The sequence below is a fragment of the Anopheles cruzii genome, chromosome 3 (assembly GCF_943734635.1).
Source record: "Anopheles cruzii chromosome 3, idAnoCruzAS_RS32_06, whole genome shotgun sequence".
NCBI classification, from domain to species: Eukaryota; Metazoa; Arthropoda; class Insecta; order Diptera; family Culicidae; genus Anopheles; species Anopheles cruzii.
Window position 1 is genome coordinate 34,702,081 of NC_069145.1, and position 15,777 is coordinate 34,717,857.

Genomic DNA, 15,777 nt, shown 5'->3' on the forward strand with positions numbered 1-15,777 from the left:
ACCTTTCCGGGGACCCCTTCGGGGCTCGAAAAAAGCTCGGCGGCGGCGGCCTCCTTTGATCTTCTTCCAATTAGCCCAGCCGACACCTTTGGGCTGTGCGGCATTCCACTTTGATCACCTTGTTGCTGTTGCTGTTGCTGCTTCCACCGCATTTATTCCTTCCACCGCCGGAGTCAGCCACACACGCAGCCACACACACGGGCAGCTTCTCGCCTCCATCATCATCATCGCCATCAGCCTCAGCATCTTCCGTCTTGATATGCCCAGAATGTCGAACGGCTCATTGAGGCTCTCTGTCTCTCTCTCGCTTCCCTTCCGGAGTCCCGGCCACAGCCCGTTGTCCGACCAGGAGGGTCAGTGCGCAATGCTGCGCGCGCGTTTGGCGAAGAACAATTCGTATTAAGAAGATATTAGTTAGCATTTACGGACACGGAGGACCCGGCGAGAGAGAAGGAGATTGTTACAGCGTCATCCCGGGCGGACAAAGGCCCGCCCGTGTAGCCATCGCGGCATCGACGTGTTTAGCTCTTTCGACACCTTCGCCGCCGCCGATCGTTTCCGCCGTCGCCGATCAACTGCGGACGCCGCCGCCGTGGCACACATTCCAATCTCGTTTGATTCGTTTCATTTGCGCCCCGACGGAGAGCACCCTGGCGAGCCAATTTCCCACCCTCAACACCCGCATCCACCCACATGCGGGCAAATCCGCGGGCCGGCGGATCATCCGCGCCACGCCGCACCTCGGCCACAACCGGTTGTCGCGCGCGCGGTTCGGGCCCGCTTGTTGTTGGCTTATTATGACTTTTATTGTTGTATCTAATAGTTGAATGAGTTATGCTGCTCACCGTCTCCGCGCCGGACACGTTCCGCCACTCACTCGCTCTGGGCTCCGGGCGGCACCGGGCTTTTGATGCCGTGGAAGGAAACCCCGTGTGCGGTTTCCGTTGGCCCATAATTCGGCGCCCCCCCGGACCCCGTGGAGAGCCCCCCGTTAAAACGATGATTTAGATCGCGAGCGGGGGAATTATCGACTCGGCCTAATAGCTATTAACAAGTTTCGGGTCCGAACGCTCTTTAACGCGCACCGCCAACGATCCTGGTGACGGCGATCCCTTGATTTGGAAGTTGTCCTTTTTTGGGCGGCGGTTGGAATCGTTCCGTGTGGGTCTATGGTGTTGTGAACTCGTGAAGCCAAGTTGGTGTATCTTGGTGTTTTATTGAGCAAACCGCTAAACGCTAAGCAGATCTGTAAAGTGTTCTCCGGATCCGTCAAAGTGACTGCTGTCGGTTGGACACGGTTGTCACTGTTGAACTGCCAAGGTTCATATTGCAATTGACTTTGTAGCTCAATGGTCGATCCGTAACAAGAGAACGTGAGCCTGATTTTATCTATTTATACAGACACTGAACATCGGCTAAATGGTACCCAATTGTCAGATTAATTAAATAGAAAGCTTAAGATCGAAGTTGACAAACCTGGCGAAATCAACACTAAAACCAGGTAATCGGATAAAATAAATAGGTGAGATGTAGGACATTGAGACACTGACGAATAGACATGTTGTGATCGATTAGAGCCGAACACAGGTTATACTGGGGTGTTCAATAAGTTTTGCGGTTCATCATATCAGAGGGTGATGTGGTCTTTTTATTGTCGGTTGTATTGGTACACTCTTCACATGAACGTATGTGTAGTTTCATTTCAATAGGTCACTTCATTCTTTGCTTACAGGGGTTTTTCGAGAGCTGTGTCGCCAATGGGAGTCGCATTCGAAAAAAATGGAACAAAAACGCGTCCGAATGCAAGTTATTCGGTAACATTTGGAACATTTTCGAAAGGATGAAGTGAATTTTGTGCCACGACTCCTCACTATGGATGCGACTTGGGGCTATAACCACGATCTTATAATTCAAAACAAGAGGCTAAAAAGTGGTGTGAAAAGTGGTTCCAAAATGATTTCGTGTCCAGAAATCACCCAAAAAGGTGTTGGCATCAGTTTTTTAAGATGCGAATGAAATTTTGTCAGCTGATTACTTGGAAACGGTAAGACAATAAATTCCAATTATTATTGTAAACTTTTAGGCTAGTTGAAGGAAAAAAAACAGTGAAAAAGAACCGGTTTGCAGAAGATAAACATCCTTTTTTGATCAGGACGACGTCATAGTTACGTGGAAGAGAATTCAAATAATTACGTCATAGATTACGGAGAATGATTACTGTTTCTCACTTCAGGTATGAAATTTATAAATTGGAATCTCGTTGAAACAAGTGTATTGCCGTTCAGGGAGACCATACTGAATAATAAAAGGCGTTTTTCTTATCGAATCACAAGCCTTATTGAACAGCCTGGTACGTCCAGCACATGCACAATAAATGCAATCCCACCAACACATGGGCGATGCGCCACACAACGTAAGCAAACTCAAGAATCGTCTGAACAAGAGTAGAAATACGTATCCGAGACGCACAAAGGCCCACAGGTTGGCGTGACGAATTATGTCAACATAATGATCTCAGTCTTGAATTCGCCGTCCAACCAGAAACACACCACAAAACAGGACCGGAACCGAATTCTTAGTAAAGGCGGTGATAATACACTTGCTAACATTGTGCTGACTTGCTGTTGCACTCACACCACCATACGGGACGATCAAGCAAAGCCTGACGGAGCCCAATGCCAGATTCTGACCCGACAATCGGACAGATCACTAAGCAGCCCAGAACAACTCCACATCGTCAGCAAACAAATTTAATACACACAGTTTGTCTGCGTATGTTGGTGTGGCACAGCGTGTCACACACAAACACACACATACACACAGCGAACGAGAGCCGAAAACTGTAATCAACCGGTACTAAAGTGATTAAGTCAATCAATGAAAAATTGATGATCAGTCGCGCGGCACAGCCGCTTTGATGTTACGGGAGGGAGCGAGCGAGAGAACGAGCGAAGATTTTGTGTTCCACCCTCCCCCGGGTCCCGGTTCCTTACCCCTTGATTTGCCCCGTGCGTGGACCGGTTCTGCATCGCGGGCATGAATTACCATCGGTGGCCGTTGTCGGTTGGGCTAACGTTTTTCGAAGCCTGACTCTGCCACTTCCGAGGCCGCGCTAGAAGGACTTCCACTAGCGCTAATCAGCCCCCGTCGCCGAGAGAGCGTGTGAGAGAACCTTATGGTCCAATGGCGTCACCTTGCGTTATCGATAACCGCAGCCTCCCGGATTGGCGGGCCTCCGACTCGACTGTTTGTACAACAAAATGTCACCCCGAGGTGGTCAACGCACACCACTACCACCGAGCCGAGCAGATCAAAGCAGCCCGCCACAGGGTACCCCGTCAGCACCGTGGCTGTGGCAGGACCGCAAATTTGCATCGGCCGGGAAAACAATTAAAGCCGAGACAGCCGAGCTGAGGCCGCCATTAGTGTCAGTGACTGCCAGCCAAATTTCGGGGTACGACCGCCGCCGCCGGGAATCGCGACGTCCCGGAACGTGATAGTTTCAAGTGTCGGGGCTTCGGCCGGCATCAGCTGCCGGTCGTCCGGGTGTCAGGAGCTGGACCCGGCCCCGCGGTTGGGCGACAATCGGTAATCGGCCGCCTGATCGCCGCGCACACAGAGGTAACCTTGCATTCGTTCCGCATCGGAAACATGCGACCGGCGGACTCCGGGATGATGGTCCCGAGGCCTCGGAATCGACTGTGTGAGTGCGCCATGACGAATCGACTCGATTCACCACGCATTCAGGAAGGCAGCCTGATGATTCACCTGGAGCCTTGTTTCATTTGTACCGGCCTCGGCCCCGGCCCCGGCGGCAGCAGGATGCACCTGATTAGTGGCGGCCGACACCGAAGGAATGGACCAACAAAAAGCACCACCGAAAAACCCATCCGCAGCGCGCAGCGCGCGAGAATAACATAATTGTTGGATCAATCTAAATCGGGTGTAGCCAATCGGTTATAACGTGTTATTTTCTCTCACCTCTTCACGTGCTCCGGGATCTTCGACTCCGGGTAACCTGCTCGCTGTGCCCGCTTACGCTTCGGATCCTTCCGATCGAAGGACACTCCTTCGAAGGCCGGGATCAGCCACCGTTCCCACGCACTCAGCTTCGCGTGGTGTCAATCGCGGCCTCGGTCAAACCACAAATCGGTGTGGGCTCTCCAAGAATCTCCATTACCACCAGCGGCGGTCACGTAGGCCGCGGACGGACTGCGGTAGCGCCACTACCGGGCAATATTTTCGGTAATTGGATTTTGATTTATCGCCGCCCAGGTCCTGGCTGCGGTCGCCGCCAGGTTCCCAAGCCCCGAGGGATGGCTCCGAGCCGCGGCTTAGCCAGAGTCCAGATAAATTCGATTAAATCACGAACTTGGCTCGGCCCATCGATTTCTTACCTTTCGCCGCGGCACGTCCGAGGTCGAGGCGGTTTGGTGGTCACAAGATCACAAGAAGGCACCTCACCCGTTTAACCTTTCGCACCCGTCGCGTTTCGCCTATCGCCTCCGCGAGAGCGAGCTAATTAGTGATCATCGGATCGGTTCGCGAAGCCTCACGCAACGACATTCGAATTGATGATGATTTATGGGAGGACCTCGGCGGCGGCTGAGGATCCTCGGGTGTCATATGTCAGACGGTTCTGAACACTATGCCTCTTCTCTGTGGTCGCAATGCTACAAAACTAACTTCCAGTCAATACAACCAAGACTGAATGAAATTCGCAAAATAATCCTTAATTTACACTGGAGAACATCAGCAAATCGCGTTAGTTATTAGTTATAAGTAGGATAAAATGACTCAATGCCACTTGGCATAACATAGATAAGTAGATTTAAATCGAAACATTTTCATTTCAATCATTTTGATACCTTAGACTTATTAAATAGCTGCAATCCCAATGTGAAATCTCCCTCTGTACTCCAAGCATTTGTAACCAAGCATTTATGCCTAATAAAAATCCAATTAGTAAAAAAATATGTGCTCCGAAGAATACGTACAGACACACAACAAATGCTCATCTGTTCAATCCTCACTTAGTTAATATTACGATGACCCATCAACTGTTTAGATTTTAAACTACCGATTGGTTGACTTTTAAAACGTCAGACATCCTTCTGGAAATTCGAAACATTTGGTAAAAACTTTGACATTATGTCCAAAGTGGTGAGTCTTCAACTCAAACTGTACGAAGTTTGGAAAGCTCATTCCCACCTCGGTGGTTATGTTAATAAGCAGAATTGTCTTATTTGGGGTTCGAAAAACCAAGGATGTCGTGCAAGAGAAGCCAATACACTGAAAATGAGTGACTGTTTAGTGTGGATTTTCGTCTGACAGCTTCATCGGCCCATTTTTCTTCGGCAATTGAGAAAGAGTCGCCGTAACCGTCGAAGCCGTACGCTACCGAAAAATTAAACCTGAAACTTTGGACGACATTTGGTTTCAGATGCGTTGGGGGTGCCAAACTCGAGATAGGGACCGCCAGGATCTGGATGTCTGATGTTGGGAAGCGCGAAGCAAACGCACCTTAATTAAGGTGCGTGCCACGTTTGCGGACAATCGCAACGAGCGCTCGGCAAGCGATCTCGTTAGTTAATCAGACCCTGTCCCCCGCCACTCCTCCACTAAAACAGTGGGGGGACGCTCCTCGGAGGGCAACATAACCTCACCGCTGAAAACCGCTCGTTAGCCTCGCGAACGCTAGTGAGGTCTGTTGGTTGCATTAATGTGCGCTGCCAGCCAGCAAACAATGGCCAATCTTGCCGGTGGTGTCTGTGGCGTCTATCGCGTTTAATCGTGTTACAATCGCACACACAGACACGCAAGTCCGTGGCTCGCTCTATTGCTCGCGACGCCTCGCGGAGCGTACGATCGGGGAAAATGATAATCGGATCTCATTTGTAAGTCGCGCTAATCTAATTTTAATTCCAACATGGCAACTGGGGCCTGCCGTGGGCCTGCCCTGGGCTGGGTTGTTATGCTGGTTATCATGAAAGTTGCATGAGCAGATTTCATAAATTTTCCGACACTTTCCGGACGGACGGCCGCCGCCGCGGCTAAACAGCCGCTAATGGAATGGAAGGGAAAATGGCTCTGGCCTTAGCTCTGGGCGAGTCGAGGCGTTTAGTAGATCAAAAGATGGCGTTTCCATTTCTAATGCCCCGTTTTCGGTGTGTGCACCTCGTGACTCAACCAATTAAGGCCGCATAAGTTAAACACTTCGGTCTGGCCAAAATGGCGCAAGGAGTCGCCGTTGGTGTAATCAGACGGCGCAAACACTGGCCCCCAAAGGCAGACGTCCGATCGGTTGGCCGGAGTGTCATGTGTGAACCTTAGCGGAACGGTCTCTGTCAGTGAGTCGTATCGCTCCGAAGAATGCAGACGGAATGCCTCATCATGACCCTTATTATTTAAATGCTAAATAACTCCGCTTTTTGTTGGTCGATTGTAAAAAATCAGCCAGACTCTGAAACGTTAGTTTATAGTTATAGATAAATTTACGCCAAAAGAGCGGGTTGAAATTGTAGTGCCGTACATTGAAAATAGTCGTTCAACTTTGAAAACTCTCCGTACTTATTGTTGTCGAATCTTTTCTGACTTCTGTCTGTGGGATTATTTGAAGAGTAAGGTGTGGGCTACCCAACCGAAGGCCATTGAATTACTGAAAGCTAACATCACAGTGGGAAATTGCTGCTATAACGTCCGAAATTTTGTCAAATACAATGAAAAATGCCCAAAACAGGCCGCTTTTTGTGTGTCTAATGGAGGCGATCGTTTAATCGATATTGTGTTCTAAGTAAATTGCTAATAAACGGCATCCCATACCCAAAATAAATCTTTTTTATTTGTTAAAATCAATTGAAAAATGGCGGAGTTATTTAACATGTAAAAAGTATGGGTCATGATGGCGCACCCTGTATGTGCTCATCTCTGCTCGTTTCCCAAATAAACAAGATGCAATATCTCAGCTACTAGTTTACAATAACTAGCGTCCAGGTGACAAGAAGTCTGGCGGTAAGGTCTTGCGAAAGACCTGAGAGTCTATGTCCTCGTGATGCGTGGAAATCCCAATCCATCCCAGGTCCATCTTCGACAAACACGGCAGACTTGTTTGCTCCCGTATATGGAGGTGTGAAAATAGTCGGCTCCCTACCGGATGACCTATTGCATCCGGTTCATGGCCTGCGAAACTCCCCCACTCCTTCTCCCCCTCCCAGAACGTGCAGCGATTGTTGCAATCAGCTTTTGGAACTTCCCTTGTCGCCCCACTGGTACCTACCACTTTCTTCGCTGGTCTCGTCGAAGTTTTTGTTGGTCATCTGGAACAGCGCGTCCAGCGGGGTGCCGTTCGGGGCCGTTTTACCATTGCCGGACTTGCCGCCACCAGTGCCACCACCTCCGCCACCGCTTCGGCCACTTCCCTCCACGGCCGCCGAGCCACCGCCGACACCGGACGACGAGGACTGCGACGACTGGTGACTCTGGTGGTCCGATCCGCGTCCAATTTCCGGCGAACAGCAATCGCTGGCGGCCGAACTGGACCGCTCCGAGCCACTCTCGGACGGGATGATGTCCATGCTCATGTGCCGCAGGAGCTGTGCCTGCGCCCGGAAGTGCTCCTGCAGCTGCTGATGGTAATCGAGCGCCAACCGATGCTCGTAGTGGAGTAGCGCCGGGGGTAGGAACGGTCGGACCGGGATGGGGCCGCGGAGATGGTCCCAAGGCCGCACAATCTTCGAAGCCGCCTGCTGCAGGGTGCTCCCGTGGTGATGGTGCTGCTGGTGATGGGCCGCGGCCGCTGCCGCCGCCGCTAGGTGGGCCGCCGGATGGTGCGGTGACAGGTGGAGGTGGTGGTGCGGATGATGTAGGCTGGCCGACGGGGGGCTCGGTTCCCGGCCGGTTTCACCCCGCCCGGTCGCGTCCGCATCGCGGCCCAGGATGTCGGCGATCGAGAAGGACTTGACGCCTTCGGCCGCTGTCGCGGCACCGGCACCGGCTCCGGCGACGGCTTTGGTTGTGTTGGTGACACCGGCGGTGGTGGTGGTGGTGGGGATGGTGGTGCTGGAGCCGGTCGTCGTGTTGGTGGTGACCATCGCGCCGATCGGCGTGGGAGGACTTGAGCCGCGGCTGGTCGACTCCTTCGGACTTCCGCTCGGGCTGCCGCCGGTGCTGCTCCCGTCCACCATCCGTAACCGCTTCAGTGGGGTGAAGTAGTCCTCGGCTCGACCATGGAGCGCCGGGTGCGGGTGGTGCGGGAGGTGTGGGTGGTGTGGGTGGTGATGGTGGGGGTGCACCACTAGTGGGTGGTGGGTCGCGGCCGCCTGCACCAGATGCGTCACGGCGAGTGGGTGAGGGTGAGTGAGGTGCGGGTGCCCCACCGATTCACTGCCGAGCGGCGGGGGGCTCGGCGAACCGACGGAGATATCCGAGCCGGCCGGACTGCCCGGGGGAGGTGTACTGTTTGTTCGACACATCATCTTTCCCGCACGCACTTCAGCCTCCTCCAGCATTTCCCGGACAAACACACACACGCGCGGGGACACTAAACACAACACAAACGAACACTTTGCTTCAATCTCTGCGCGACCCGCAACGACAATGTTTCATATCGTCCCCGTCGTGGAGGCGAACGAACTCTTCCTCACTTTTCACACACACAAAACCACAGACACACACAGCAACTCGCACACTAAAACACTTGAGAACGGCGGACGGGAGTTTTGTCAGCAACTTCCACCCACCAAAAGGCGTCTTCAATCCATCGGCAACTGTTCGGCGCACACAAACACACACCCAAACACAGGCACACAGACAAGCCACAGGACTTGGTCATACACCCCAAGCTAAGTATTCCTCTCCTAAATCCGATCGCACTTAGCGCCACGACGGAGCGACGGAACACACGTTGTTCTCTCGGCCAGTTCGAAACTTGTTCTGTTCGCGTGCTGCGCCATGAGGATGGTTGGAACCATCAGAAACCACCAGAAACCGGTTCCAACAGTAGGCGGAGTCTCGACCGTCCGCTCGACCAATCAGCGAGGAGCTCGGAAAGCGCGATGGAAGCAAACGGCCGAAGCAATAGAAAAAAAAGATGACGGACCAGGGCTAATTTGTTAAGCTAGTTAATTGACTTTTGAGCGCATATGGTTAGAGGCCGGCCCGGCGAATGCGAAAGTATTTTAGAAGTTAAATGTATCTATATATATAAAAATCAAGTTGTGTCTGTATGTCTCAAGTGAACTCCGAAACTGCTGGACCGATTGACTCGAAATTTGGTATACAGGGGTTTTAGGGGCCGGGAAGTGCAATAGTCATGGTTAGAAACCCCTCACCCTCCTCTTTCTTTGCCCTCCCATACAACTAACTGTTAAAAACATCAATTACTCCACAAGTTATTAATCGAATTTCATCAAAACTTGCACAATGGTTGCTGGTCACCCGAGAAACCATGTGACAAAATTTGGTCCTTGCAGGACGAGGGGAAGGGGGGGTCCCCATACAACCCCAATCCTTAAAATACGTCCTAGGGCAATATGGGTATCGTTTCTTAGGTTTTGGTGGTCTGTAAATCGATTGGTTTCACTTAAAAGCCTTTTCCTTCCTTCTTCCACCTATCACCACCCCTCATTCCATCCATCTTGAAGTAGTGTGATGTTGGGGGGAACTGCATAGTTTGCGTTTAATTTTTGAAGAAGGTGAGAAAGAGAGGAGAGAGAGAGATGGGAGAGAGAAAGAGAGAGAGAGAGAGTGAGAGAGAGGGAGCGCGAGATAGAGTGAGAGAGGGGGGGAGAGAGGGAGAAAGAGAGAAAGAGAGAGAGAAAAGAAAGAGAGAAAGAGAGAGATAGATAGATAGATAGAGAGAGAGATACAGAAAGAGAGAGAGAGAGAAAGAGAGAGAGATAGATAGATAGAGAGAGAGATACAGAAAGAGAGAGAGAGAAAGATAGAGAGAGAGAGGAAAAAGAGATAGAGAGAGAGAGAAAGAGAGAGAGATAGAGAGAAAGAGTACAACGGACCTGGGGGGCTCCCATACAAACATAACATAAAATTCAGCATAATTCGGGTTGTTTTCGAACAAATCGAACCAAATTCTGCAGGTGGAGTTTTTGGGAAGAGGGAAATGTTCTGGTGATTTTTGAAACCCTTCGCCACTTTACAAAGGGTGGCTCCCATACAAAATTAGGGTAAATTGCAGCAAAATTCGAAAAGTGTTCAAACAATTTGAGTCAAATTTAGCTGGTGCGAGTTTTGCCATGTATCCAACGGGAAGCGGGAAGGAAAGCCAATCGGATACATCACCGGGAAGCCCTATCATTCGGAACAGAGTAACGGGAGGAGGAAAGGGAAACTGAACAAATACGTCACCGGGAAGCCCGATCGTCTGAAAAGTAGAAGTAACGGGAAATGCAAAGGGAAGCTGATCGGATACGTCACCAGGAAGTCCGTTTGAAACGTCGGATAATCGAGAAATGAGGATGAAATGAGGCGTGGCAACGCGCGCCGGGATCAGCTAGTTATTTATAGCGCTTAGGGAGTTTTTTGTTTCACGCTTCCTTCGACGCTGACGAAGTGCTTGTTGGGGGTTGGTGCCGGGGCCGGGGTGCTCGCTAAACAGCCGGACGGACCCACCGCAAGTCCCTCCACTGGTCCCTCCGCCGGTTTCCGCTTCTGCGAGAGACGGCTTCTACTTACGCTAAGGACCAATCGCTGGCCGTGTCGCGAGGCGCTGTGCGGCTATTAGTGCTCGCTAGCAAGGACAGTAACATTCTCATCGAGAGGCTCATTTTTTTGAGTAGACTATATTCATTTTTACATCTTATAACATCATTATCTTAGAGCTCAAATGAAAACAGTTTATTCAGTGGACCACCATCGATTACCTTAAACCAACTAATTTCTATTTCACATAAGAAACATACTACACTGATGGCCTGTTCTTTGATTCTTAGCTCTGAGACAAAGGTCTCTATTTCCGTATTGGCAACTCTCTCACCAAGATCTGTGCCAAATTAAACGTTAAAATAGTAATTTTTGTTTTCGATACGAGTCCTTTTGTAAATTATTAAAAGTGAATTCATAATTTCTAAAACTGTTTAATAGCGCAGTTCCATTGAATTGTGTGTGTGGAATGAAATTTCTGCTGCCAAAAAGGATGAAAAAGTTGCAGAATACCTTCGGAAAGTAAGCTCTGACGAAAACAAAATTTTATAAGTGTTGCAAAAGTTTCAAAGAGGGTCGGGAAGCGTTGGCAATTGCTGACGACCATGAGCTGATAACACTCGTGACACGTCAACAAAAACAAAGAATTGGTGCTCAAAATGCCATCAATTAACAGTCCAAGATCTTTCTGAGCTTGTTGGAATGTCGAACAGATCAGTGGAACCCATTTTGAGGGACCATTTGGCCCTCAGAAAAGTTAAATGTCCATTGGTGCCTGAAACGTGATGTTTTTGCTGCACATTCTCGTGAGTATTTCGTGAATTGCATCCGGTGGGACGTTTAAGGGTGATGCAGTTAAAGTAGCAAAAGAAATAAACAGTTTTTGAGTTATAAGCAAATTCTCGTTATTTTTGGCCACAGTAGTAATGAAAGAAAAATTTAAAGCTACATATAGCTAGAACTAGATGTTGGATAATAAACGTAAAAACGAAAAAAAGACCAAATTGCACGTGAGAAAGAGAAAAAATAGACAGCGTTCCTGCACTGGGTAATGGACATGTTCAAATTCAGTACTGACGCTCTGGCGATCATATGCTCTGGCAATATTGCATAATGAGCCTGAACTATAGGATGATTGACTAGAGGAGACAACCAACTCAGCCATCAGACGCCTTCTTATAACCCGCTCAAGTGCGGACAAGTGAACGTTTACTAGTAAGAAGGGGGCATCATTTGGAACAGCTAGGAACTTGAACATAACAAGCGCACGGGATATTAAGCGCTTATTTGACAGCGACTCCTCAGCCATACGTAAAACAAAGCATAACATTTTAAGTTCTCTGCGTATAGGGACAAAACCGTGCTGGAGAATATTAATGTGAAGGAATAGGACAAGGACTTTGCAATGGTAATTTCAAACAGGTTATCGCACAGCCAAGGAATGGAAATGACATTACTTATCTATTTGTACAAATACAGATTTCAATTATATGGCAAAGTACTGATGTTGTTTTTTTATATAAAATACAAATACACAGCTCTACGATATGTGACATGGTGGTTCCATCTAATTCACGATAAAAATAAGATATTTCACTTCTCTGAATTGAACCAGGTGTGTAAAAAAAGAAACAAATGTAATGTCCCGTGGACTCGTCTTCCGCTTCAACCCTTTCAAAGATTAAATTTATCTGTAATTGATATCCGAAGCTTTATTTAATTGGTTATAGAGCTAACACAGCTGCCATTGTCGGGAGAGTGAGCGTTTTTTCTCTTGCGTTTCGAAAATTATCCAAGACCCCATTTAGCCGGTAATTCACGTCCCACCAAAAACACACGGGCGGCAGCCAGAGCCCAATTAACGAAGAATAACTTCAACGGTCGAGAAACGAAATCATTAAATATCGTAACGTATCATATGCCACACATCAGGAGAAATTGACGGAAATGATTTTATAATCGCTCCGAGACCGAGAGACAGAGCGACAGAAAGAGAGAGAGAGGGTTATTTATCAAAATATTAAACAATGGCCGGTTGGTACGTACGTGACTGTAACGCTGAAATCCTAATCGATGTATTACATGCGTTCGCCGTGGCTCTGCATGACGCCCGGCCGATTGAATATTTTCGTGGAGCCATGCCATTAATAATGATTGAATTATAAATACATGCGTACATGATTCTGGGAAGCAGGAGAATTGAAACCTTCGGTGTTTTTTCCAGTGATCGAGTGACGTGTAACCAGAATCTAATTATAAAACTCTGGCAGAACCAACTCATTTTTTATGCAAATTTATAAATACTTGCTGTTGGCAACTCGTTTGGCAAGCGTTAAAAGTACATCAAACATTGCTAACAGCTAATAGTCATATAAATGTTACTTACGCACGATTACTTCGCAATGTTACGTTCTCTAATTGTTCAGTCCGAGTTCCAACATGTCCGGACTGTGTTGTACTATATTAGCATCAGTTTTGTATTATTTGATTAGAAAGCTGATTTGAGGCCTTTTTCTTGATCCGTAGTTGAGGCAATTTTCATCAAGATTCTAATTAATGATAAAGTCTCTGATGGCGCACAGCCACAATTGTTTTCCCCAGGTAACTGCCTCTCAGCCATTATTCTTTCCTTTCAAATGGGATTCGGGAACGAAAAGCAGAAAAAACTCAATTCAATATGAACATGGCAGATAGATTGGGAGCGACATGTGATATGACTGTTGACACGGCACGTGGGACGCTGAAGAAGTCACATAAACATTCTAAATTGCTCTATATCAAATCATCAGAGTGGACCTTCGAAACAAAATGGACTATAATTAATTTGCGGCGTGGCCAAAAGCTGCGCCGGAAGCACCGATTGACTTCATCAGCAAGATAGAATCACACTACAATTTCCGGTATCAAGGCGCGCGGGGTTGAAACCATCATGAAGATTGAAAAATTGAAACATTCAAACGAATCCATCATCAAGCCGTAGGCACGGTCAGCACTCAGCGATTGTGGTGGCGCACAGTGACCTAACTACAAATCATCAATTATTAAAGTGGACAAACAGTGTATCGAATAGTGTGTACGCACGCGTTCTATGTCGTGTTGTCGGGAGATTACCAATTTTAATGCTTTTATGGCATTTTCAGCACCTGGCTGGCTGGGAAATGAATTAAACTCATTTGGATCGATCGACTTTTTAATCAATTGTGTACGAATGCACGAAAAGTGCCTTAACAGTGGCGAACGGATTCCGGAATCGATCCCCAAACCCGTCTGGCAATTTGTAGAGAAAGCTAGACATATCCCAAATGCCTGGAATATCCCTAAATGAATATCGCTGGACCTGGCGTTAACGTAGAAAACGATGCACATAAATTGCCTTGACGGACTACTTTTCGTCTGCACCGTACGCAGTCTACGATCGATAAATCGTGACAATTTTAATAAAAACCCTTCCATCCGATCGTCCGATCCTCTCTCCCTGAAGCACTTCAATGTCACACAGATCCATGCGCGATAGTCACCAACCGGGCGGCCAGGAAGCAGCTGATGGAGATTTGTTCAATAAATTAAATTTCTTTCGCTGACAAACAAAGCGAGAAACTGATTCAGTAGTGGACATTTCACCGGATGGCCCGAGCCGTTTGTGTCATCGTGTGATGGCACATTTGCTCTGATTACTGTAATTTTCGGGAACAGATTTATGCATACGACAGACTCTGGTGCATCTGGCAACGCCGTTCGGAACTATGATTTATCGTCCGCGCCACTGGCGAATGAATTAATGGTTGATTGAGTGAAGCGCGCCCATCGATGGCGCGTTGTAATGCGTTTGTTGTTTCCTTTTTGACATAATGTAGATAGCCAGGCCCCGTTATAAATTACGATTTCATATTTACAATTTGCTACACTTCACTCTCGGCCAGGTAATATTAGTTTGTTGCTGAATGTCCACTTGCATAACAGAGTAACAGGAAATGGAAGCAACTTAATTGAGCTAATGTACCGATTGAATCACACACGAACGTAGAACAATATAATCACACATAAAACATTTCGAGCACAGAAAGAATGACGGACAAAAACTCGATAGACTAGATTGACATGTTGAAAATCTTTGACAAAAAGTACAAATAATAAGTAAACACATCCTTGAATATTTTGTTGTTTGGATTGTTTGGAACTTAAGGATTCCGATTAATGCGTTAATTTAAAACGCAAATAAAACATCGAAGATAAAAATACCAAAAGAAAAGTTGGAGAACAATTATTGATTGGCGTGGTTAGCGCTCGGGGCTTGGGAAATGAAACATATAAATCAATTACCCTGCCGGCGGCGGCGATGGTGATGAATAATAAATGGTGCATCATGGCGCTGCCGAGCATCAAATGGACAGATCCGACCACTTGGACCTGAAGACCGAAATTGGGCAATCAATCATGGCTACGATGCCTGGTACACTTCACTACGTTTTGTTTTCTTCCTCCCGTAAACCCAAAATCACCAATTGATGAAGCATTTTTCGGGAGGCCCTTTTTGTCAGAAGCCAGGAGTGTCGCCGTCGTCACGCTTGATGATAATTCCAGTTGACACACACTCCAGTTGTACACCGGTGAGCGGTGTGTGTGTGGCGCGCGAAAGGCGACAAGCCAACCCGGGCCGAAACTATTTAAGGATCGGTTAGCCGTGGCCACCGCTGAATGTTGGTCTAATTGCGAATTGGTTCCGGTCGGGTGTGTGTGCAGTACGAGCCCTCATCGGAGTGATCGAAAGCCCATAGCGAATGTGTCCTGCTGCGGATCCGCCGGGCGAGTGCAGGAAAACGGTCGATCTGGTTCCTGGCGGGCTCCTGGATGAAGTTGTCTTACCGTCCGGTCTTTCGTTCCGGTTGCCTAATGAAGTCATTCTCATGGAAACCGCGGGCCACACCCAGCCCTTTTATGCCTTTCCGATCAGGATAAAGCTCAGCTCAGGAAGTCCACGATCCGTGCCCGAATGGATTCAATTCGTTCGTTGTTCTCCCGGGGCTCCGTATGGGTCCGAGGGCTGTTTCGATCCGTGCTCCTAATCAATTTTTTCTCATGCTAATGCTCCGTCTACACTCTTGACCCCGCTCTTCCGGGAAC

At 48.3% G+C, this 15,777-nt stretch overlaps 1 protein-coding gene across 1 annotated transcript in view; it reads right to left on the reverse strand.

Annotated features, from left to right (window-relative positions):
• The window catches only part of LOC128273373 (homeobox protein B-H2-like), a 9,863-nt gene extending 1,356 nt beyond the window's left edge, over positions 1–8,507 (reverse strand). The window contains exons 1-3 of the mRNA XM_053011318.1: positions 7,267–8,507; positions 4,700–4,707; positions 4,032–4,066 (exon numbers count right to left, since the gene is read on the reverse strand). Of these exons, the coding sequence (XP_052867278.1) occupies positions 4,032–4,066; positions 4,700–4,707; positions 7,267–8,507 (1,284 nt within the window). The remainder of the gene's footprint in view (positions 1–4,031; positions 4,067–4,699; positions 4,708–7,266) is intronic.
• Between the last annotated feature and the right edge of the window lie 7,270 nt (positions 8,508–15,777).